We start from the raw sequence: 26,286 nt of genomic DNA, 5'->3' as shown, positions 1-26,286 counted from the left end.
TGCGTGGCAGCCGTGGGTCCCAGGAAACTGTGCCTCCTGGCTGGTGAGTCAGCAGCAGCAAAAATCAAAGTGCTGCTTTTCCTTTCCTTTGGAATTTGGAGCTGCTCAAAACAGAATTTCAAAATCATGACATAACTACCTAATTTTAGTAGTGCTGCTTTTACCGTCTGCACAGAAACAATATACAAAACACTAATATCCGTGTGTGTGTGTGTGCAACTGGCACGTAGACATGTCTGCATCTAGGAGAAACTGCATACCATAATCTTGGGTATTTTATGACCATAATATAAAATACAGATGGTAGATTTGAAAAAACAATCCTCTTGAAATTAAAATACTGGCCTTACTTAAGCTCTTAAGGGTCTCTTTTGTGAAGACAGTCCAGATAATTCAGACAAGTGTGACAGAGGAGACAACGTAAAATTCAGCTATGCAGACACACGCTCGCCACAGGCACCCTGGTGGGCTCAGTCGGGGATCCTTCCCGAGCCCCTGCTGCGATGAGGGACCTGCAGCGTCACAATGCACCGAGAAAGAGCAAGACAGAGCACAAACCCTCAAGGTTTGGAGAGAGGTTTCCTATCCTAACCCGATGGGAAAGATGAAGTTTTATGTCCATGTGAAGTGACACAGGGCTCAGAAACACCAGAAAAGATGTTACCAAGGGTGCACCGTCAGGGCTCCAAGAAAAAGTATGACATTCACAAAATCAGAAAAAGCTTCACAGTGGAGACAGCATTTTAGACGGTCCTTGAAGGGTGGGTAGATTTCAAACTCTGGAGAGGGAGAAGAGGGGTCAGGCAAGGTAAGTAGTCACACAGGCAGAGAGTTCAGCTCAGGCGCTCAGGCGTGTTGGACTCTCTGCGACCCCATGGACCACAGCACGCCAGGCCTCCCTGTCCATCACCAACTCCCGGAGTCCACCCAAACCCATGTCCATTGAGTCGGTGATGCCATCCAGCCATCTCATCCTTTGTTGTCCCCTTCTCCTCCTGCCCTCAATCTTTCCCAGCATCAGGGTCTTTTCCAATGAGTCAGCTCTTCGCATCAGGTGGCCAAAGTATTGGAGTTTCAGCTTCAGCATCAGTCCTTCCAATGAACACCCAGGACTGACCTCTTTTAGGATGGATTAGTTGGATCTCCTTGCAGTCCAAGGGACTCTCAAGAGTCTTCTCCAACACCACAGTTCAAAAGCATCCATTCTTCACAGAAAAGATGGCAGTATTTCCTGGGCTGTGCCTCACAGACACGGATTCTGAGAGAAGCCAATAGATGTGCTTACAAAACAGTGCACAGTCAAATAAGTTTGGAAAACACTAACCCTGCCTGGAAATTCACAGTGCGCACCTCTCTGAGGAAGCAGCTGTGCAAACCCAAGCCTCCTAAACGCATCTCACTCACTGCAAAGCACATCTGTAAAAGACCAATCACAAGTACTGAAACTGAATCTGTGATTTTAAAACTCCCAGCGATCAAAAGTCCAGGACCAGGTGACCTTGCAAGCAAATTCTACCAAATATTTGGAGAAGAGTTAACACCTGAAACTATTCCAAAAATCTGTAGAGGGAGGAACACTTCCAAACTCTATGAGGCCACCTTCACCCTCATACCAATACCAAGAGACGACGAAAGAACACCTATGGATTCTTCATTTCCAGAATGACTATCAAGCAGAACTGGAAAAGCCTAGCGGAGTAAACCTGGGACACTGTACAATGCCTCCAACACCGAACTGAGAAACAGAATTTATGAATGACAGCTGTGCAGGGGTGAACGTGATTTCAGACACGTCATCGTACGCTGGGGCTTCAGGGTGAGCGTCCACAGGGAATCAGCACAGTAAGTAATTCAATAGTGTGTGTACACCTTCTGCTGAAACCTTCCTTTAGCTTCACCCTATGGTACAAAAGAACGAGCTAATACATAACAGGAGAAACACACTGCTGGTCAGAGAGGACGAGAGAAGCCACGGTAACGGACGGCGCTGTGGGCAATGCGGAACCCCAGGCTGAAGCGGAGGCAGACTGAACACAGGCACCACCTCGCCTCCGTTCCTCCCTGAGCCCAGCAGGAGCTCCCAAACCTGCAGGTCATTCAAGTCAAAAGCAAAGCTGCCTCCATTTTTTTTTTTAATATATGTCCATGAGAACTAATATTCTAAAACAGTATTTTATATTGGAAACAATTCTGATTTAAGCTTGGAAGCTCATAATCAGTACGTTCAGCACCTTATTTCTAAGGAATGTACAGGTTCGGCTTCCTTCCTCACTGTACCTGTATCCGCTTGTGAGCGCGCGTGCACATGCACACACACACACACACACACACAGTCTCAAGGCAGCGTTTATTAGAACAAGTTACCTGTGGCTGGAACTGAGGAACAGGTGGCCCTTGCATTCCTTGTGATTGCTCATCCATTGTCTGAAGCAACAGGAACTTCTGAACTCTGCAAAAAAGGTCAAGCCAAAATTTAAATAATGCAATCATTACCACGGCAGGGTCCACACTTGAGATGAGCCCAATGCTTCAAAAATGGCCATTAAGACATTCCCTGCTCTCACCTTCCATTTGGTAAATCCAAGCTCTGTTTGGCTAACACAAACAGTCATTGTCTCAACTCATTTTCTCAAAAGCAGCATTTCCTGCTTAGAAAATCCTGTTTTGTGCGATGAAATCCTCTCTTCTCCATAGATCACAGAGGCTCCCCCACTCCCTCCCCAGCATGAGAAGACAAGCACCATGGAAAGCTTCCTGCAGTCATGAGCAGTGCTTCAGATTCCCCAATCGACCTCATCTCACACTCCACACACGTGAGCACTTGTACTCTTCAGGTCCAACTGAACTGCTTCCTGTGATTTCCAGGCCTATGTTTAAAAGGCCAGTCCTCCTATGAGGACTTATGCAGACGTTCCTTGCAATTATAAGGTGTCCATCCGTTAATTCAGTAAACACAAGCTGAAGACCATACGCCAAGTCCTGCACAAGCTTAAGAGCTGGGCTATGAACCCAGCACAGCAAACACCCGTGTCCACTCCTGACTCTACACACCACCAAGTGTCTCTAGGCTCTTCCTAAGTGTAATTTCATAACTAAAATCTGTGGGTTAAAAAACTAGGGTCCGTTAGGACCAAGAGATAGAGAAACTAAAACACACTTCCACTTCATTATGCCCTTTAAAAACCTGTAAAAAGGTCCTAGACATGGGTCATTTGTATTGCAAATATTTTTCCCATCCTGTGACTTGTCTTTTAAAAACCTTCCCAATGGCATCTTTTAATTAACTTGTTAACTTTTGAAATTTAACAAGTTCTAATTAACCAATCTTTTCCTTTACGGTTAATGCTTTCGTATACAAAATCCTTAAATATTTAGGAATTATTTTCCTGTTGTAAATTCGCACACATTATCTTCCAACATAAGCTTTATTGCTCTACCTTTCATATTCCTATCTGCAATTGGCCTGGAATTAAAGTTTTGTACAATGTAAGGTGAAGTCAATATTCAGCTAGTTTTTCCACATGGCTATCCAACTGACTTCAAATCATTTACTGCAAAGATTATCCTTTATCCTCCCATATCTCACTACAGTGCTACTATACCAGCCTCAACATATTATCAAATGACTGCACATATATATACTATACTAATGTCTGGTGTAGCTTTATTATAAAGTCTAGATATATGCCTAATCATATCTCTGATTTTAATATAAAGTTTAGAACCAGCCTGTTTGTTTCTACTTTAAAAAAAAAAAAAAAAGAACTACTGGGATTTTGATTAGGATTACAAGAACTCTATAGATCAATCTGCAGAGAGACCTTTCATTTTAATAATATTGGGTCTTCAAACCCATAAACATAGGGTATCTTATTAATAGGTTTAATTTCTTTCAAGAATGGCTTTCACTTTCCAAACTGGTCTTTCACATCTTTTTTTCAGGTTATTTCCTAAATATATCTCGATACTATTAAGTATTTTTATCTCAATTTTCTGATAGTGTACAGAAATACAAATAATTTCTGTATATTGACCCTTTATCTTACAAACCTGCTAAGCTCACTTAATGGTTCAAGTAGATTTTTTTTGTAGGTTCTTGTCTTATTGCAAAGGCTAGAACCTCCAGTACAATGAACAGAATCAAAGACATCCTTTTCTTTTTCCTATCTGAGGACGAAGGCATTCAGTCATTCACCATTAAGTATGATGTAAGATGGACATTTTTCATAAATGCCCTAATTTATCAGGATGAGATAGTGCCCTTCTATTTTCACTTTGCTGGAAGATTTTATAAAGAATAGATGTTAGGTTTTCATCAAATTCTTCTGTGTCTGAGCTGATTAAACACTTTCTTAAAATGATGAATTTTGGTGGCTCTTTTATTTTGAATTTTGAACATTTATTTTGGCAAATGTTTAGCCAGTATTTCTGGAATGAACTCCCATTTAGTCATGATATATAATCATGTTTATGTATTGTTCAATTCAACTTTATATAGTGTTGGATTCAGGGAGAGAGAAGAAGGAAGGAGAATGAGAATCCCGGTAATGAATTAGAATACCTTTTAGTGTGAAATCTGAATCATTAAACAATCAAGAAACAATGACTTAAGGCTACACTGATTATTTAAAATGTGTATAAGCAACAAGGACACTTTTGCAAAAGGTACTATAAATTAAACAGTATCTCCAGCTTAGGAAAAGAAAAACTGTTACAAGCCAACAACACATCCAAGATGGTGTCTTACAACTTGCTGCTATAATTCTAATGCAGGACAGATTACTGCTCAAAACTGCACACTTCAGGACATCAAGAAACTGTCATTTTTCAAAGCAAGGTGACATCACAATAAAGACTTAAAAAAAAATAAATTGATATCATTAAAACCAGTATTTGACATCTAGTGCCCCATACAGTTTACATGAGACAACACAGGAAAAAGAAAAGGCCTCCTGGTCCGAAACCTCTATGAAACACTCCTTGCTGTAAGAAGCGGTCTTAGAGGGCCACAGTGAGTACTAGCACACCAAAGGGTCCAGGCGGGCCTGCAGCTACAAAAGCAAACAAAAAACTTCACTCACATTCAACTTACTTAGTCACAGAACGCTTTCTTTGTGCAGCATATTCTAATAGCCCACAGCTCAGCTAACTGTAAGAAGACGCTACGAGAAATGAGCTAGATTATAACAAAGTGGGTTTCATCATACCTCTTGATGTGTGCAATGCCTAAGCAAATAAAATTATAAAGAAAAGAAGGCAAAATGAAAAAAAAAAGAAACATAAAATTCAAAGACATCTCAGAAGTGACTAGCAGTCTGCGTCACTGCTACAGCATCCCAAACAGCCCCGCTCAGTAAAGGAGCCTGAGTGGGCCTCTCACACTGCACATGGGCTTGGTAACACAATGAACAAGGAGCAAAAAATGTGCTTTGCATAATATCTAACATGGCTCCAGGTGTCACTTGATTCTAACTGCTTCTGTTGAAAAAGAAAATATCAGTGTTTACATGCTGATCTGATATTATCATATTTTCAAAGGCCATATATGCTTATATATTATCTTTCAGGTAAGCCCCTCGTAAATAAAGACGTTTAATGCATAAGTGTTAGACATACATTCGGTCTTCTGGATCGTGAGTCCCAGGCTGCAGGGACCTGTGTTTGCTGTCCACAGCTCTGCTCCCAGCTTAGGCCAATGCTTGGCACAGCATGAGTGCTGAGCGAATATTTACGGAATAAATGAATGAATGTATCTCTATCAAAACATCAAGTAATAACTGCTACAGTTTAATAAGTCTAAAATCAATGGTGAGTAAAATTATGATCAAATTCAACAAATTTGGCAACCAGTCTTCCATCAAAAAAGGCTGCCCAAAGAAGGTGCTACCTGAGCCGGGTTTTAAATGAGAAGGAGATACTCTCACAGGTTAGATAAGGCAAGGAAAACAGGAAATCTGGGGAAAGGAAAGAACACATCAAAATATCCAAAAGCAGAGCACAACATCATGTAAGTAAAATTAAAATTGGCAAGTGGTGAGAGATAGCTGGGGGGAGTCAGGCTAACTTTTATGATATCCCCTTTATTCAACTGCTATCAGAGAGCTAGTGCCGTGTTTCAAGCAGCCGAGGGACGGAAGTGCCCTTTCAGAAATACAATCTTTCCTGCCGTATGACAGAGGACAGGGGCTCACAACCGCAAGACAGACCTGTCAAGAGGCGACAGTAACAATCCAGACAAGAGGTGGTAAGGGCCCTCACCAAGGTCCTCCGATTTGACCTCAGCCAGCAGCCAACACAACTCTCTCCCTTTCTGGAAATGTTCTGTGCCCCATGTACTCTCATATAATAACTCCTTTTTCTGAGTTCCTTTTTCAATCTAACATTTATGTCCAAGTGCTGTACGGTATGAATCTTCTTTTTGCTTTTTAAACCTACATTCTTTCAGGTCATCCTTTCCACTCCCATGACTTGATTACTATCCATCTACGATTACTCTGAAATTTATCTCATCTGTTCTGAGTTCTGAACCACAAACACAAATATCCAAATGACCACCTAGAATCGTCACAGTTTTTGAACAGAAGATTCCATCTGCCATTTCTAAAAAAAAAAAAAAAAGTTGCTAAGTTCTTTAATCATCTTTCTCTCCTTACATTATCACCACCTACTCAGCTGATCCAGCCCAAACCTCTCAAATTTCTGCATCTCAGGACCTCTTTATCTGAGAATCCCAAAGACCCCTTTTTTTTGCTCACACGGGTCATAAATATCCCTATTTCTCATATTAGAAATCAAAATAGAGCAATGCTTAAAATACATACTAATTCTTTTACAAATAAGAGCAATAAATTAATGACTATAACATATTTTTATGAAAAATAGCTAACTTTGCAAATACTAGCTAGAAGAGAAGCACTGTTTTGCATTTTGTTAATTTCTTTAATGTCTATCTTCAGAAAAGCAGCAGCTTCTACATTCAAGTTGTTGAGATATGTTGTCTTGGCTGAGGTGTATTTTTAAAAATGTGGTCTTACAGATACACAGCTGGAATACCCACTGTGGATATTCTTCTTTAGCACTACAGCAAGCTTTACAAGTGGTAGATTTGTAAAGGTTAACTGCAACATGGACTCTCAAAACTTATCAATGAACTTTTGTACTCTGATGTGAAAGTCTAATGGGCTCTCTTGCCCTCTAAATAGATCCTCTATTCATGCACGATCTTATAACACCTGTGCATGTCACCTGGAAAACTTTAGCTCCGTGAGTTACACAGATCCACTGAATGTTGACCATTTCATTATACAACATTCATAAACACACTCAATAGTGTCACCACTCATCTCATCAGAAATCTTCAAGTACCAGGAAGATGTCAAGGTCAGAGTGATGAATATAATTTTTCCAAAACTCCAACCTTCACTTTAGAAGTTCAAATTTCACCATGAGGAACAAATAATGGCACTTGTTTTCCCTTAAATGACAGGCAAACGTCTACAGAAGTCCCAAGTTTGAGTGTCGGTTTTTGTTTCAAGTAAAAACAGTGTCCGGTGAAAACATGAGCCGGCCAGGCGGCTCCTCCAACAACTGCAGAGACGTGCCTCCTCGACACAAGCCCATCTGCTGCCATGGGGCTTCATGTCGACCTCCCGCTGCATCACGCAGATTCAAGGACTTGTGCTCAAAGGTCAAAATGCGATCAAAAATAATACTCTTTAACTGCTTCATCAAATACAAGTTAAAAGGAAACTCGTCTTTTTTATACACGTAGATAAGACAAAGACTACTAGTTTGGTACCACTGCACCAATTTAAGCTAAGGCATCCGTGCTTTTACAAACTTGCTGTTCAGGCACTAAGTCATGTCCAACTCTTTGCAACCCCATGGACTGCAGCACGCCAGGCTTCCCTGTCCTTCACTATCTCCCAGAGTTTCCTCAACTCATGTCCATTGACTCACTGATGCCATCCAACATCCCATCCTTTGTCACCCCCTTCTCTACCTGCCCTCAACCTTTCCCAGTCTTTTCCAATGAGTCGGCTCTTTGTATCAAAAACGTCTTAGTATTACAAAATCCTTTGTGCAGACCACAAGAATGAACCTCAAGGACCCCACCCAACTCCTAACCCCCATGGTCCATCAAAGCGGACAGACCACACTTTCAGAAGCTCTGGTCTAGTCAAAACCTAGAGTTCATCCTGACTGTCCCCTTCCATCATCTCTCTGCTCCCCACTCCAACACATCAGGAAATACCATTTCTGAAAATTTTCCATGCTCTTCTAGCGCCACTAATACAACCCTACAAGGTATCTCTGTATCTCTGCCAGGGATTACTCTCATATCCTATGAAGTGGCCTCTCTTTCTCCACTATTCTCTTCGCACTGATATTTGAAAAACACAAATCAACTCATGATGCTCCCATTGCTCTTGGGTTAAAATCCCAAGTGCTTGCCAAATACTGCAGGGCCCTCCCTGTAAGTCATCTCCAGCCACCTCTCCCACAGCAGGTCATCCCAGTCTCTCTCGCTGACTCCCTTCCATCAACACGAACCCCTCTTCTGTCCCTGAAACCACTGGCGTCCTCCCTGGCTTCAGGGCCTCTGTGCTCCCTGTATCCATGCTAAAAATCCTCTCCAAAGTAGGACCAGACCTCCCCCAGCCCACTTACCTTTCACATCATCACTCTATTCAGGTCTTTTGCTCATTTTTAAAATTTATACTGAGTTGTATGAGTTCCTTATATATTTTTGGAGATTAACCCCTTATCAGACATGTCATTTGCAAATATTTTCTCCCATTCAGTAGGCTCTTTTCATTTTGATTTCATTCTCTGTGCAAAAGCTTTTAAATTTGTTTAGGGCCCATTTATTTATTTTTGCTTTTGTTTCTCTCACTGGAGGAGATAGATCAAAAACTATATTGCTAAGATCAGTGTCAAAGAACACACTGCCTCTGCTTCCTTCTAAGAGTTTTATGGTTTCAGGCCTTACATTGAGGTCTTTATTTTTGTATATTGTATAAAAAAATTTTCTAATATCATTCATTTACATATAGCTTACCAGTGTTTGCAACACCATATACTAAAAGAGACTGTCCCTCCCTCACTGTACATTCTCGTCTCCTTTGTTATAGATTAACTGACCATATAGTTCAGTTCAGTTCAGTCGCTCAGTCGTGTCCAACTCTTTGCGACCCCATGAATCGCAGCACGCCAGGCCTCCCTGTCCATCACCGACTCCCGGAGTTCACCCAGACTCACATCCATCGACTCAGTGATGCCATCCAGCCATCTCATCCTCTGTCGTCCCCTTCTCCTCCTGCCCCCAATCCCTCCCAGCATCAGAGTCTTTTCCAATGAGTCAACTCTTCGCATGAGGTAGCCAAAGTATTGGAGTTTCAGCTTCAGCATCATTCCTTCCAAGACATCCCAGGGCTGATCTCCTTCAGAATGGACTGGTTGGACCTCCTTGCAGTCCAAGGGACTCAGGTTTATTTCTGGGCTCCGTATTCTAGCCCACTGATTTATGTGTATATTTCTGTCCCAGTTCCATACTGTTTTGATTACTGTAACTTTACAGCATAGTCTGAAATCAGACAGCATGATACTTCCAGCTTTGTGCTTTTTTCTCAAGAATGCTTTGGCTATTTGGGGGTCTTTTGTGTGAAAGTGTTAGTCACTCAGTCATGTCCAACTCTTTGTGACCCCATGGACTGTAGCCTGCCAGGCTTCTCTGCCCATGGGATTCTCCAGGCAAGTACACTGGAGTGGGTTGCCATTCCCTTCTCCAGGGGGATCTTCCAGACCCAAGGATCAAACCTGGGTCTCCTGCATTGGCAGGCAGATGCTCTGCAGTCTGATTAACCAGGGAAGCCAACTTTAGGTAGTATAGCAATACCAAATCTTGTTTTAACAGCATTAATGTCTGTTTTATTTATCCCATTTTTTTGTGGTTCCACACTAATTTTAAAATTATTTGTTCTAATTCTGTGAGAAGTGTCATGGGTATTCTGAATAGGAATTGAATTAGATCTCTATATTGCTTTGGGTAGTATGGACATTTTAACAATATTAATTCTTCCAACTCATGAATATGGTATATCTTCCCATCTATTTGTATCATCTTCCATTTTTTTCATCAATATTTTATACTTTTCAAAGTATAGGTCTCTCACCTGCTTAAATTTATTCCTAAGTATTTTATTCTTTTTGATGCAGTTGTACACGGATTTTCAAGATTTCTCTTTCTAAAGATAGTTTCCTTATTAGTGTATAGAAATGCAATAGACTTTTGTATATTAATCTTGTATCCTGCAACTTTATTGAATTTATTAGTTCTAATAATTTTGGGGTGGAGAACTTTGGGGTTTTTATATACAATATCATGTAACCTATACACAGGGGCAGTACTGCTTCTTCCCTTCCAGTCTGGGTGCTTGTATTTCTTTTCCTGGTCTGATGGCAGTGCCTAGGATTTCCAATATTATGCTAAATAGAAGTGGGAAGAGTGGGCATTATCTTATCCCTGATCTTAGAGGAAAAGCTTTCAGCTTTTCATCACTGAGTGTGAAGTAAGCTTCGGGTTGTCATTATGGCTTTTATTATGTTGAGGTGTATTTCCTCTGTACCAACTTTGTTGAGAGTTTCTATCATAAATAGATGTTTAAATACTACAAATATTTTCATGTAGATTCACAACCTCAGTACACATTAAAGTAAAACAATCTTCCCAAAATCTTGTGTGTAGTCACATATTTTGTAGAAAAGAAAACTACAAAAATTAGGAATCTGAATATCAAGATATAAAAGCTGAGTAACAAACTATTTTTACACAGTTGTGTCTGCCAGTGAACTGAAATTTCATAATTCACATGACCCTGGTAAGAAAATTATTAAAAGTCAAAATACTATATATATAATAAATAATACAGCCCTCAGGGACACAGTATGATATGGCCATCTTAATTTAAACGCTGAAATATGGCACCATTCCCTAAGTGAAAACAATATCTTTCTTAGTTCCCATATTTTAATAAAAGTATAAAATACAAAGCCCTGAGACAGTTAAAAGGAAATTAAATCATGCTAACTATATACTTTTTTCCGCATAATACTTAAAATGAATAACTTCAGTTAATATATTCACCTTAGACAAAATCTTCAACAAAATGAGAATCTTTATTGTGTCTGCAGACATCCTCAATGAATTTCACCTTTAAAATTTTTTAATTTTTACAGAAACTGACTTAAAAATCATACATTTCAAAACACAAACCTGACTTTTTGCCAACTGTAAAATATGGTACTGAAACGTATGTAATAGAATATAAAAAGAAGAGACTTAAATACATATTTGTAAGAAAATAATTATTGAATTTTATTTGTGATCATGATGTTGGTCAAAAAACATAACTAGCCATTAAATTTTAAAAAGGTAATTATAGGTAAAAAATGCTGAGCTAAAGAAAAATATTTCCTTCATTCTGCAACAAAAATTACCTAACAATGAAGACATAAAGGCCAGTCAATCTTGCAATCTTTCAATTTCTAACTTAAAGCTTTAGTAAATACAAATCATAATAATGGATATGTATAGGTTCTGTTTATTAAAAATCTTTCTCCTTCTGTTTCCACACATATATTTTGACAGTTTCATCATACTACCCAGGTTCTCTGCAACTAGTGTGGACCTAGTACAAAATCCTAAATATTAAACTATGTAGCAGCAATCTGAAGAGAGATTTAAGATAAACAATGATCAATTATATGGTTCCTTCTCTAACTAACATATACTTTTCATTTTATTAAAGACTTCAGAAGTTACTTCCTGCTACTCATTACAGAACTTTTACAAAAGTACTCTCAACAAAGGCAAGTTAAAATGGCAATCCAAGTATAAATAAAAAAATTATAGCACTAGGGAAAAAAGTAGAAGGTCTAATTCTAGTTTTAAATCTAATACCACAGTTTCATTCATAAAGCAGAATGTCCTGTCTTAACACTGTGTATAGTTTATAGGCACAAAGAAATGTACATTAGAAATAAATATAAAACATGTTGAATATCACTGATAAAGAAATACAAATTTAAACAATGACAAAGTATGCAATTGATAACCTTTCAAAATGACACATATTTTTAAATTACATGTAATCCTTATATATATGTAATAACCTTTCTAGAAAGCAATACAGAAACAAACATTAATAATCATTCATCCCCTCTTACTCAGTACTCTTAATCCCACAACTCAATCCTAAAGAAATAAATCAGTGACTGAATTCTGGATTACATACAAGAATGTATATTAAAAGACATTTATCAGAAAGGAAAACTATGAACAACATAATGGTCCAACCATATGAAAATGTCTCAAGAAATTATAGTAAATACAGAAAATGGAACCCTAGGCTGACCAAACGCTTATAAAAATTGCAATGGTAGTTAAAGATGTACCCAGTACAACGTGAAACGAAAAAGCAAGATTCAGAGACAATTTCCAAGTTAGATGTACTCAAAGTACACTGTTTTTATAACTAACAATTAGATAATTACGCCCTTGTTTAAGCTACCTATCTTGCCAAAATATCAGCCAGATAAGGGTAGGAAATTGTCTGTTCTATACATCACTGCACCCCCTCGACACCTGGCACGGAATTAAACATACAGTAAATATATAGTCATCTATAATTCTAATATTAATTCATAATATATTAAATCAAAAATAGCAAGTTACAGTTGTTGTTCTCTTTTTTAAAGCACATTTGAATTACATGTATGGGTATAAAAAATAATACAGGCAAACTCCACTTCCATAATGGCAAAAGGACAATTCAGACAACCCCCTACCCCCAGGAGGACAGTTAGTTATACAAATGTTTTTTAATCTGCTTTAAAGCATCACAGTTTGGAAACAGGGAAGAGTTAAGGGACCAGTACCTGAGGGGTAGAGGAAAACCCAGAGACGGGGGTCTACTATCTGGGCACTCCCCACTGAGCACAGACTGGCTGTGGGGGGCTGCAGGGCACTCCCCACCCCTGCAGACTAGAGAAACAGTGCAGTCCACAGCTCACCACCAGGGCTTGGCGACAACCCCGCCAGTTGGGCTGGGACAACCTTCAGGGCATTACATCCCCCGAAATTGGACTGAGGTCATTTCTGAGAGCTAATGGGCTTCCCAGGTGGCTCAGGGGTAAAGAATCCGCCTGTAATTTGGGAGATAGGGGTTCAATCCCAGGGTTGGGAAGATCCCCTGGAGGAGGGAATGGCCACCCACTCCAGTATTCTTGCCTGGAGAATCCCATGGACAGAGGAGCCTGGTGGGCCACAGTCCATGGGGTTGCAAAGAGCACGCAGGCATACACACAGAGCTAAACCCCCAGGCACCTGGCAGAAACACATGGAAACATACCCTGGAGAAAGAGATTATCTCAGGCTTCACATCACTTCTACTATCAATCCTAAACATATAATTTCAGACAGGTAACCAAAAATAATCAGGCACTCTAGCAAACAAGACTACACAAACAAAAACCAGCACGGGACAGACAGGATGAAAACGCTCTCGGAGGGAAGGCAGAAGACGCAGGAAGGAATCATAAATGCGACGGCAGACATCTGGCAGACATTTAAGTAAGTGTTATCGGCATGAACCAACAGATAAGAGTGGCAGCAGGGCCGAGCACGTGGAGACCACTACAGAGACAGAGGCTGCGTGGAGATAGAGCGCTCTAAGGTTCCTCTTATGATGTCTGGGAAAGCCAAAGGGACAAATTAACACTATCTTTACCTTGCCAGTCTATATATCTTGTCTAAAACTTATTTTAGCGCTTTTTTATTATAGTATAATTTATATACAGGAAAATTTCCATTTTCCTGTGTGATTTTCATAGGTTTTGACAAAGTTAGCCTTGTAACTGCCACCAGAATCAAAATGAGAAGGTCTGTTGGCCCATGCAATTCTCTGTGTCCCTTTACAGTCAAATGCGCCCCAATTCCTGGCAACCGCTCCTCTGTCTTCCGTCCCTTCATCCTCCCTTTACCAGGAGAGCGTGTAGATGGAGCCACACGGAACACAGTCCTCTGAGCTGGGCCTCCTTCGCTCAGCCCAGTGTACCTGAGACGCATCTGTGTTGCTGCACACAGTCTGCTCATTCTTACTGTTTGCTTATCCATTCTCTAACTAAAGGACACTTGTCTTGTTTTCCAGTTCTGGGCAGTTACAAATAAAGCCATTGTAAACATCTGCGTACTGGTTCACATTTAAGTTTTCACTTCACACAGGTAAATATCTAGCAAAGAAATTACCTGGGTAACGTTAAGATTTTAATAAAGCTGCTTGCAAAACAGGTCTTTATTTGGTATGCTGAGAAGAAAACGAACAGTACCTGCTGTCAGTCTGCCTTCCATACAGCTCCCTGTGGTCTCAAGAAGCTGCTCCTTCCTCGTTCTTTCTTTGTTACTCTAGTAAGATCATCATAAAAGACAGGGGATTGGATTTGCCTACAGCATTTGTATTTCTGTCAAGTCATCATGTGAGAAACAAGGAAATAAGAGAGAGAATTTCTAATAAAAATTATGGCAAACAGAAATGTGTTGAACCTTTTGCTTTTCTGGAAAGGCAGACATTACCGTCCCGTGATTATTCAGTGACTCAGAAATGGCCTAACATAAAATAGATAATAAGAATGCAAGTGCTGAATTTTAAAACTGAACAATTAAGCCCAGTATGAGGACAGTTTGTTTATGAATTCCTATTCCTTACTCCTATAAAATGCATATGCTTGCTGACTAGTCAACAGGAGTGAAATATGGAAAAAAGTAGAACACAGCCAGCCAGAGATACGTTTAAGTAGTTAAATATAAACTTTCTGGATATGGAGTAATTCACAGTAAACTTTTTTCCAAGAAAGTGAAAAGAAGGAAAGTTCAGTACACTCAGTAAACATGTCCTTCTCTGAACTAAATCTTTTTAGAGCCACTGCTACACTTCAAACATGCTCCCTAAAACATCTGAAAAGAAGGGTTTGACACGAGAAAGCAGAGAAGTATCCACTGAAAAATCATTTTAACACGTTTTATGTTAAAGAATCACTGAAAAGTAACAAAATAAAGGTTGAGACAATCAGGGCCAATGTTTTCACTATGGTTCTTGTGACACCTGCCGGTTTGATCTTATCTTCGTCCCTAATATACACTCATGTGTGAGACAGAAGCATTTTATATACAAAACTCTGTAGCACATGAAACAGAATCCTGAGATTAATCAAGGGACCTATGAACCAAAAACATAATGAGCACACGTGGGCCAACTAATCACTTCTCACAGCCACTGAGTTACTGAAATCAGTGTTATTGGGTTTACTAGAAGTCACTTCCCAATGAATTTAATGAACACAAGCTGTCTGTGACCTAATACTTTGATTCTACCTTATTATTTAATTCTGATACTAAAGTTACATTTTTAACCGTCAACTGCAAAAGACAATAGAGCATGCTATTAGAATTCAAAAATGCCAAAAAGTAAATGTCTTCAAATATATTATCCAGGATAATTTTCTGGTTTGTTTTCAGCAAATCCAAAACTGTGTCTTTGTCAAATAAAATAACACACATCCCTTACTAAGTAAGTCCTCACTTTTTACCCTCTTCCGTTCCTCCTCCTCTCTCCTAAATCCATTATAAAATGTGATGTCAGAGGTTTCTGATCACAGCTACCACTGCACCGCAGTCTTTACTGCCGATTACATCAGAGATCATTCAAAATGCCTGAGTGCGTGAACAACTCCAGATGAAAGAAACTCATTAGGATTATACAACTGTAACAGAACTGCAAGGAAAAAGATTTTCTAACACTGAATTTCATAATGCTAAAAAATGCTTCATTCCAGTTGACTCACCCTCTGAATAAATATATCAAACCTGAAAAAAATAAACTTTCTTCTTCCTAGGATCTTTGCTGTTTCATACTGCTAACATTAAAAAAAAAAAATGTAATGTCTCTAAAGAAAAAGAAATACTCCAGTAAGTCATCTTTTTACTTGCTACTTTTTCCCAGTTCAGCAAATCTAATAAGCAACAGGCTCCACACACCACCACTCAGTAGAGGCCGGATTAATTCAAACCCAAGACAGTGCTCAAGGATACATAAGAGGTCAGAAAATGTGCAGTGTAGGTTGTGAGTAAACACATTTCCTTCACTTCTTAATTATGCATTGATTCGCATGCAGCAAAGAGTTGCCTAAACCTAAATGAGACTTACTTTCTAACAGACCATTCTGAACAAAATCAGTCCTGAATGTAGCCTGTGAATCAGCAGTTCTCAGCTACGGTTGGCTACCAGGTCCCCTGTGCTGTTGCTGCTGTTTAGCTGTCTGGCCCGATGCCCTGATTCCCGGGCCCTGATTCCAGCTGATCAGTCTGGAGTGGGACCTGCATCTCTCCGCTGAAGAACATATACATAAGAGGTACACAGAGGAGGACGGTGCACGACTTGGTTTGCAAACTACACGGCGTTGGAACTTAACAGGCTGTGTCCCGCTTTGCCCTGGTGTCCAGGGCATCACTGCAGCGGGGGTGACCAGCACTCTGGCCACCAAACCTGCCCCACAGGCCGGGCCCACCACCCGGCCTGCTTCAGACGCTCCTCTGTGTGAGTCTAAATTGGACTCAAACAAAAAGAAACCGGGCTGGGTGCGCGGGCGGGGGCGGGGGGCTGGGGTGCAGTTATTCCAGGACACTGAGCAGTGATCTGGGGAGGCGCAGCGGGAGCGACCCCAGTAGGAGCTCCAGACTCTAGGGTGGATTTCTGTTGTTAACATGTTATTGTTGAAGGTTTTTTTTTTTAAGTAAAATTAGAAGGAACATAAAGACCTCTCAGCACACACAGAAGTCTCTTTTGAATGTCTCCCCCCTCCTTGTTTAAAACAGGTCTAAGAGGATCATCCATTGGTTTCAAAAACATGTATGATCTAATTCCCTAAATTACAATGTTTGGAAGAGTCATGTCAGACCATACTTACAAATGAAACATCTGAGTTTGATTTTTAAAGTAACAAGTAGGTAGGTCTAAGCTGTTGAGCCTAAGAGCCATCAAGCATCTTCCTTTCTGCCAGTTTAGCACGGCGACCGATCAGGGCTAAGACGTGCGCTCTTCTCTGAGCCCTCGATGGGTCACCAGGGTGCACCCACCACTGCGCTCCCGGAGACGACCTCTGAGAAAGAAAGGCTTGAGGAAGGAAACCAGGAGAGAGGGAAAAGCAAGGAGGAGGGAGGCGCGGGAAGGAGGGAGGCCGACGGGAGCCGGTGAGGCAGCAAGGCCGGGTCTGGGTGGCACCAATGCTGCTTTTCCCGAGCTCTCATCACTGGCAGCCTGCTCCGGACACAGGGGCGGGGCACGGGCGGTCCTCCCAACCTCTCAGCCGCAGGCCTGTCCTGGTGGGGAAGTGTTCCGGGAACGGGGGCCGCAGTCCTCAGCGCCCCTCACGGCGGTCCCCACTCCCCGGACAGGGCTCTCAGGCTCAGAACGGCAGCAAGAGTGGCCGAGCGAACAGGAACCCCGTTCTCAGCGGAGATGGAAGGCCCCATGGCACACACTCCTGCTGCCCCCGGGCAGCGAGGTCCCCGAGTGCTGGGGTGTCCTATGAGGCTTCTCCAACCTCCTCCAACACGGGAGGAGCTGGACTCGGGTCACGTCGGGGAGACCTTCGCTCCCAGTCAACAGTTTCTGTTAGAAGGTGCCAAGCTTTTACTCTCTTTTGTATCACTCAACACATGTGCCCCCCAAAATAACCCATGAGAGCAACGGACGCCCCAGGATGATGGCTCCAGAAACCAGGCTCGCGAGGCGGGGCCCCGGACGAACGTGAACCACAATAACCTGAGGCCCCGGCTCCGCGGGTGCGCCCCAGCGTGGATGTGGGCGCGCACCACGCCATCTATTGCAGCCCCCTTCAATTTCACACAAGGATTACCATCTCTGAGAGCCTAAATGAACTTTGGAAATCAATGGCGGGGAGAGAATGATTATAAACGCAATGTGTGAATGCATGCAAACTTCATATTATTTTATTCTAAAAGCACTTATGGTTCAAATGTGCCGAGTCTAGCTCAAAACCAGAAGCAGCCGCAAGATTTTTTTCACAACAAATTTTTGTTTCTGGTATTTTCCTTCACCCTCTTCCTTCCCCACGTGAGAGTGACATTAGCTAAGAGGGAGACTGGGGAGGACGCTGCTCCCCTCCACCAGCCAGGCCAAGACTCCCGGCCAGACCAGCCCGGTGGGGCCATTCCCGCAAGACCATCCCAGCGGAGACTACCTGGGAGGCTGTTCCGGTGAGACCCCCAGTGAGCGGGTGCCAGGGAAGCCGGGGCGGGGGGGGGCAAAGGAGTGCACACCGCACTCCAGAGCTGCGACCATCATCGGCTTCCAGCCCAAGATCACACCTTGCCGAGCATGGAGCCTCCACATGGATTTCGGCACCTTCCCCAAGACTGGCAGGGGAACGCCGGGCTCCCGGGGTGCCCAGGCAGCCCTTCGAGTGAACAGAGGTGGAGGCCGTGTTGGTTTGTGCTCCCGAGGACACCTGAACCTGAACAGGACAACTGATCGTGTGAACACCGGCTCCTGCGTGCACCGGGGTGGCCAACGCGGACCTCAGCGCTGCTGAGGCCACGCCTGAGCCTGATGCGTGTGAACACCAGCTCCTGCGTGCGCCGGGGCAGCCAACGCGGACCTCAGCGCTGCTGAGGCCACGCCTGAGCTCTTTCTGGTCTGGAAAGACACCTGGCGCAAGTACCTCTGACTTTCCATGCACAGCCAGGGAGAGTCAGCAGCCCGGAGGCCCGAGACGGATGACTGTAATCAGGTGTCCTCAGACGTGCCATTTCAGCTCGGGGCTGAATCTAAACCACGCTGTTCTCTGCACTGCCACGCGCGTTATTAAAAGCCCTGCCGAACAAAAGGCTCCCCCAGGCTGACGGCTCCCAACCGGCAGGGCCTCACACCAGTCTAGTCTCTGCTGCACTCTGAAACGAAGCTTCAGGGCGACCTTCCCACGGTTCCTGTCTGTGGCCCGGGAGGGCAGGCACACCGCCTAGTCCTGCTACTTCCTCAAGGCTCACACAGCCCCAGGCAGACACCCTGCCTACCAGGGCCACTCGCCCTCTCCCAGCAGAGTATCAGCAGGGTGAGATTCAGACACAGGAGAGACAGAAGCACAAAAAAGCAGCACCCAAAAACCGAAGGCGGGAGAAGGGGACGACAGAGGACGGATGGACATGAGTTTGAGTTAACTCCTGGAGTTGGTGATGGACGGGGAGGCCTGGCGTGCTGCAGTCCATGGGGTCACAAAGAGTCGGGCACGACTGAGTGACGACCTGAACTGAACAAGAAAGATAGAGGCTTTTGTTTTTCAGTGGCGGCCAGTTTCATAGCGTATTAATGAAGGGTTCTATGAAGGAATTCAGTTACTTAAGTCTAATGATCTAAAGCATTTCATAGCATATTAATGAAGGGTTCTATGAAGGAATTCAGTTACTTAAGTCTGATGATCTAAAGCAGGGACTGGCACCCTTGTTCAGTGAAGGGCCAGAGAGCAAACATTTCCAGGGTCACAAGCTGGTATCAGTCACTGAACCCTGATGGCAAAGCCGCCATGGACCATCCACCAAGAAAGAGGGGGCTGTGTTCTCGTGTAACCTCATTCAGGACAACCAGCTGGGGCCACATGTGGCCACAGGCCATAGTCTGCCCACCCCTGAGCTAAAGCACATGTCTGTCACACTTTGGCCCAGTGAACATCCAGTACTTGGGAAATACTACATTTGCCCTTTTAATCTGAAACCCTCTCTGCTAACCTTGGAGCCTGCCCACTCCACTAAGTACTCCGCTACATACTCTGGGTTTATCAAAGGAATAAAGTGAATCAATGAGATAAAGCAAGATACAGACCTATTACATTTATACTAAAGTTAAAACTGAACTTCCCTGGTGGCTCAGTGATAAAGAACCCACCTGCCAATGCAGGAGACATGGGTTCAATCTCTGGGTTGGGAAGATCCCCTGGAGAAGGAAATGGCAACCCATTCCAGTATCCTTGCCTGGAGAATCCCATGGACAGAGGAGCCTGGCAGGCTACAGTCCATGGGGTCACAAAGAGTCGGATACAAGTAAGCAACTGAACACCACCACCAGAGACTGAACTATTGTGTGGCTGCCCTACAGGGTTCATTCTGGCAGGACTCACTTCCACTACTCCCTCTCTACCGCAACGCATGCAGACACAACCCTCTGCCGCTAAAAGCCCACAGATTAATAAAATCATACAATAAACCATAGTCTGTACATCACAGACCACAGGAGTTACTATCTAAACACTAGGAATCGCAACAACTCAACATGAACAAGGACAAAATTGAGGGAAGGCAGCCAGTAAGAGTAAATCCAGGATGACAACCTAAAACCAGAGAGAAAGTCACTGCAGACAGGACAAGAAGTAACACAGAGGTCCCAGCAGAATCCCGGTGCTGGGCGGACAGCAGGAGTTCAGAGACCGCCTGGGGGCGGAGGTCTGGGCGAACACCCACGCGGCAGTCGAGACCCAGGATGACCAGCTTCCACCGGTCCAGGTGAAAGGGGACGCGTCTTCCCGAAAACTGACCCTCCCTGGAGAAGGTGACATCACTCAGGGCCTCTGTGAGTGTTCATACACAGTGTCTGCTGTGCAGGAACAGTCACCAGGCTGGCCAAGAGACCAGACAGGCAAGCTCAGGAGCTGGGGGAACCACTGGGGGACGGGGGAGTGGACAACAGAGACGGTCTCAAAAGTGAACCGGATCTTAGAATCATCAAAAACAAAACCTTAAAATAAGGATTACTATTTCTATAAATTAGTTGAAAACAGAGAAATTCCACAGAAAACTGAGATCTATAAAAGAGACAATGCACTGCCCATGAAGTGATAGAGTCCTAACCTGACGCTGGCTCTAACAGGCCAGGGAAGCACGGAAATCTCCCAGGCAGGCAGGCACTCTCTCAAAAGAACACGGAAAGAGTGTATAATTAGCAAGGTGACGGGGGCAGGGCTGAAACAGCAACACCAACAATGGAATGACTGACAAAGGCACAAGAGAGGAGGCAAACAGCAGCAAAGACCAGCTGGAATAGAGGAAAATAAATACTAAGATGACAGGCTCAAATCCAAATATTTCAGTAATGGCACTAAAAGTAAATGAATGAATTATTAGCTCCAACTGTAAGACGGAACTGATCAGACCAGATTTTCACCAATGATTCATCTCCCAGCCCGCCTTTCGGCGAGGACGACCGACCGACCGACCGACCACGGGACCTGGGTGTGCAAACACCAGCAAGAATCTCTTGCCCCAGGGAAAGCTGCTTCCCACCCCCCACCCCCGACCGCGTGCCTCCCGCCCACAAAGGGGATGCCGCATCGCCAACGGGAGCGGCCATGTTTCTCCTTGGGAAACCCCGGCCCGAAGCCACTGGGCAGGACACCACAGCCAGCAGCTTTCTGCGTCCAGCTTCGCTATCACGGGAGAAAAACAAAGCCCTGTATGTTTGTGCCACCGCTGTCCTTTGACACTACCTGCGTCCCTAACAGATCTGTCACGGCCAGTGAGTGAGGGAACCCAGGGTCAGTAAGGTCCACCTCCGAAATCAAACTGCACAGCTATTCTTGGGACGTTTACTCCAAACTGTGAATTTATCATTTCCCACATACGCTTATTATTTCAAAGCTAGGCAGCTAAAATTTGGACAAAATCAAGAAGTTGTTCAAGAATTCTGTTCTCCTGCCGCTTTCCACTTGATGGCTACACTAAATAAGCTTGCAATGATCCCGTCTGACCTTCTCCTTACCTTAAACACCGCTTTTACACACTAATCTGTAAACAAGAATGTCCTTTGAGTGGCTCAGAAGAATTCAGCTTCAGAACTAGTAACATTAAACTCTTTACCATTTTCCTAGTATACAGGGGTCCCTAAAGGTCTGAATTACTTTTAATTAGCAAATTATTACCTTTTAATCTTCACAGTAAGAAAAATGTAAAGATAAATGCCTCTGGAAACAGAAGCTATAGCAGGGGTGACATTAAAGCAAGCACCTCAGACAGTTTTAAGACAGTTACTTTTCTTCCTTAAATATGACAGATCAATAAATGTCTGCTTCAAGGGAAAAACACCAGCTCATACTCAGCTTAAATGTTAAACATAAACTAAAATCAAGTTTTAAAAAGTCAATCTTTGCCCTCTCTTTACATTAAAATAGAAAATTCAGTGCAACAGGGGAATATGTTTACTGGCTGAAACAGGTAATTTTCGAGAATCAGACTCTAGGATGAGCTTTTCTCTTACATCATGTGTGCCTCAGAAAACTCAGAGGCAGTCAGTGGGACCGAGTCCACAAACGGGTATCGAATGCTTTGACTCCCTGGGGCCTCGGAGGAGGAGACGATTCCTTGTCCTGTTTCTCGACTGGAACATACAAATGTGTCCGTTACTACAAACAGACGCACAACCGCCTGGGAGCACCGTGTGGAGGTGCTCGTGCACTCGGTCGTGTCCAGTTCTCGGCGACCACACACACTGCAGCCCACCAGGCTCCTCGCTCCACGGACCTTTCAGGCAAGAATACTGGAATGGGCTGCCATTTCCTCCTCCAGAGGATCTTCCAACCCAGAGATCAAACCTGTATTTCTTGCGTATCCAGCACTGGCAGGTGGATTCTTTGATCATTTGGGCTGGCTGGGAAGTACAGAGGTTTTTTTAATTAAATGGAAACAGGGATGGTGGCGGTATTGCTGGGTCAGGACGGCTCTCCCTGACCTACAGGCGTTCTGGCTTTCCCTCTCCCCACCGCCCTCTACTATCTCTATCAACAGCAAATACCAAAACCAAGACCTCAGGTCCAGCTTGCTCTCCAAAAGTGAACTTAACAACTTCCCCCAAACTGCTTCCAACTATTTGCACTTCAGCTGTTAAACACCACCATCCACCTGACCCTCGCAATGGAAACCTTGGCAGAGAAATTCAGCCCTGTTTCCCCACATCCACTCAATTTCCAAGTCATACCAATACATTAAAAAGAAAAGAGTGAGAATAAATGACATGGAAAGTAAAGACAGTAAAATTCCACAAAACCAAAAGCTGGCTCCTTTAAAAAAAAATAATAAAAACTGACAAACGCATGGCAAGACTGATTGAGGAAAAAAGCAGACTGCAGAGAAAAATAATAAGGATAACTACAAATTCAGCAGAGCAAGAAATGTGGGGGGGGGGGGGGGCGGGGGAGAGAAGAGAGAGAATACAAAAAGGAACATTTTTCATCAGTAAATCTAAAACCTTAGATGAGATGGACAAACTTCTGAAAAAAAGTGTGTGTTTGTATGTCTATGAAACTAATTCTAAAATATGCAAGAAAAGGGAGTCAAAAATAGCCAAGAAAGTTTCGAAAAACACCAACAAGGCAAAGCGCAGACAGAGTTGAAGATATACTGAAAAGGTAACTGTGGCAGGAAAAAGCGAAGACCAGGGGAGCAGAAACAGAGGCCGGAAACGGAACTTCTCCTGCACGAAAAGTGCCCGCGGCGACGGAAGAGGCACGAGGGGCGAGCGGAAGGTGCGCAGGTGCGTGGCTGAGCGGTGCCGAGGTGGCCGGTCCCGGGCGCTGCAACATCGCACACGCTCACACGTGCACATACGTGAGGAGGGGACCACCGCCCTCCACGACACACGGCGGGCCAGAGGGCTAAATGGGAAAAACAGACCCGTATCTTTATGATCTCAAAGTAGAAGGAGATGTACTTCAGGATAAAAAGAAGAACCAGGAAATACTGAGAAAGTTCAGTGATCTCTGTTCATCAAGGGGCACAACTGAAAAATGCAGAAAAGTCACAGACCGTGAAAAATACTCGTAACACATGTACCAACCCAGAACTAACATCCAGGATTTGTGCAGAGCTTGATAAACAAGTCAAGCCGATTTTTGCTACTGGCAAAAGATATGAACAAGTAATTTCCAGAAAAGTATCTGAAAAAATATTCAGTATCAGCTCTTTAAAATCAGGGATAGGCAAATTAAACTAAAAGGACACTTTCATATGCATCAGACAGGCTAAAAGTTTTGAATTCTGGCAAAATAAAACTGAGATATGGAGCAACTGGAATTCTCACATATAGTAGGTGGAATATTGGGAGGCCAGTGCCCCTAAGGCTCCCAATGCACCTCCCTATGTGCAATACAAGACAAAAGACACACACGAGAAGGGGTGTGTCTCTCTCAGGGCTACACACTGCAGGGAATTCCACTTCTGCCAAATGCCCCCTCCCAGGGGAATGACAGCCTACGCCCCCTCCATGTGCCAGTTTCCCAGTTTGAGGGGTCCTAATCCACCGAGTTAAAACAGAAGTGATCTCTGTTAAACTTGATGTCTGTTAGAACTTGTTTCTAAACACCTTAAAAATATAAAAGATACTAAGGGACACACCAAATAAAATAATATCAAAGGCACCACACCCTTCAAAGTCCAAAAAGCACTGTATGCATGCATGTCAGTCGCTCAGTCATATCTGACTCTGCAACCCCAGGGACTGTAGCCTGCCAGGCTCCTCTGTCCATGGGATTCTCCAGGCAAGAATACTGGAGTGGACAGCCATGTCCTCCTCCAGGGGATCTTCCCAACCCAGGGATTGAACCCGAGTCTCCTGCAGTGCAGGCAGATTCTTTCCCATCTGAGCCACCAGGGAAGCCCAAAACAAAATACTACATAAAATTTATGACTGGGACTTCCCTGGTGATCCAGGGCTAAGACTTCCCGCTCCCAAATGAAGGGCCCAGGTTCAACCCCTGGTTGAGGAACAAGATCCCACATGCCGCAACTAAGACTTCACAGGCCACAACTAAAGATTCCGCATGCCACAATGAAGAGCAAAGATCCTGTCTGCCGAAACTGAGCCAGGGCAACCAAGTAAATATAGTTTAAAAAAAAAAAAATTCATGACTATCCCTTTACTGTTTACCTAAACAGAAAACACAGCAAAAACTTTCTACTGATTTAGAAAAGTCAATATTCTGACAACTCCCACTTGCTGGAAAGAAAACAAAGTTAAAAAAAAAAAAAATTCTTCTCTTCTTGGGCCAATCTTCTAATAAATGGTAGGAAGAAGGAAAACAAAACATTTCCAGGAAAAAAAAAATGCTTAATCTCTAAAAGTATAATTATAGTGATAATTATTCATTTAGAAAAACTGTTAGTTTAATTCTAGCGTTCCAGAAAACAGCATATTCAATAAACACAAGTTTTATTAAAGCCTAAGTCATTCAAAAAGCCTTAAAGAAAACTAATTGCATAAAAACTCCTCATCTCTGATAGTTGAAGTGGGCTTGCTTGCCTTGTGAGAAAGTATCAGTGAGTGGACTTAGGAAGATGGAGGCACGCTGAAACTCGGATGGGTCTTGTGAATCTGCCACGTCTGCGCCAGTGGACGGAAACCTCCAGAGACCGCCTGGCACCCGCTCCTTTCCTGGTCGCACGTGGATTTGGACGGCAGTCCTCAGCACTGGGGGTGGGCGAGGGCGTCGCTGAGTATCTTGTATGCATCTCCAGGAGAAGAAAACTTGGTGCTACAGTAATATTCTCATCAGAACACTGTCTTCTGGATTCATCTGAGTCAGGCAGGGGACAAGCACTTTCGGAAATAGCATGACTGAGCCCGTAGGAAAGAATCACTGGTGGTGCTGGGAATGGTGCATTTTGTGTCAGGTTGACTGGGTCACGGCTGCCAGGTCTTGGGTTGAACGTGATTTCTGAACATCTGGGAGAGAGTTTCCAGCGGAGGCTGGAATCGGAGCGCGGAGTTAAGCCACCTGCCCCCCAACACGCACACCGGCCCCCAGTGCGGGGGAGCATCGGCCCACCCTTCAAGGCTCACCGAGGACAGACGGGCGGGTAGAGGAGAGCCTCCCGGAGCTGCAGAGCCTCCGCCCTGCCCCGGCCGGCACCGCCCCGCCGCACGCGGGTCCTCAGGGCTGCAGACTCGCCCGCCCACTCACAGCACCCAAGCTGCTGGTTCAGGAGCTTCCGGCCTCGGACACGACACCACCACCAGCTCCTCCGGGTCTCTAGCTTGCAGATGGCAGACCTGGGGCACCCAAGCCTCCGTGACCACGTGAGCCGATTCCTCATGACAGATCTCTCTACACATGTGCATCTGTGTGTGTGTGTGTGTGTGTGTGTGTGAGTGTGTACAGAGCTAGATACATGGC

The 26,286-nt window shown here is 43.7% G+C and overlaps 1 protein-coding gene across 2 annotated transcripts in view; it reads right to left on the bottom strand.

The window, feature by feature from the left end:
- The window catches only part of NEK7 (NIMA related kinase 7), a 138,296-nt gene that overhangs the window by 79,842 nt on the left and 32,168 nt on the right, over positions 1–26,286 (bottom strand). For both annotated transcript variants that reach the window (XM_027565789.1, XM_027565790.1), the window contains exon 2: positions 2,365–2,449. In XM_027565789.1, coding sequence (XP_027421590.1) covers positions 2,365–2,421 — 57 coding nt within the window. In that variant the 5' untranslated portion in view covers positions 2,422–2,449. The remainder of the gene's footprint in view (positions 1–2,364; positions 2,450–26,286) is intronic.

Source organism: Bos indicus x Bos taurus, chromosome 16, assembly GCF_003369695.1.
Source record: "Bos indicus x Bos taurus breed Angus x Brahman F1 hybrid chromosome 16, Bos_hybrid_MaternalHap_v2.0, whole genome shotgun sequence".
Lineage (NCBI taxonomy): Eukaryota > Metazoa > Chordata > Mammalia > Artiodactyla > Bovidae > Bos > Bos indicus x Bos taurus.
The sequence above is the reverse complement of the archived record's forward strand: the minus strand, read 5'-3'. Positions and strand labels throughout refer to the sequence as shown.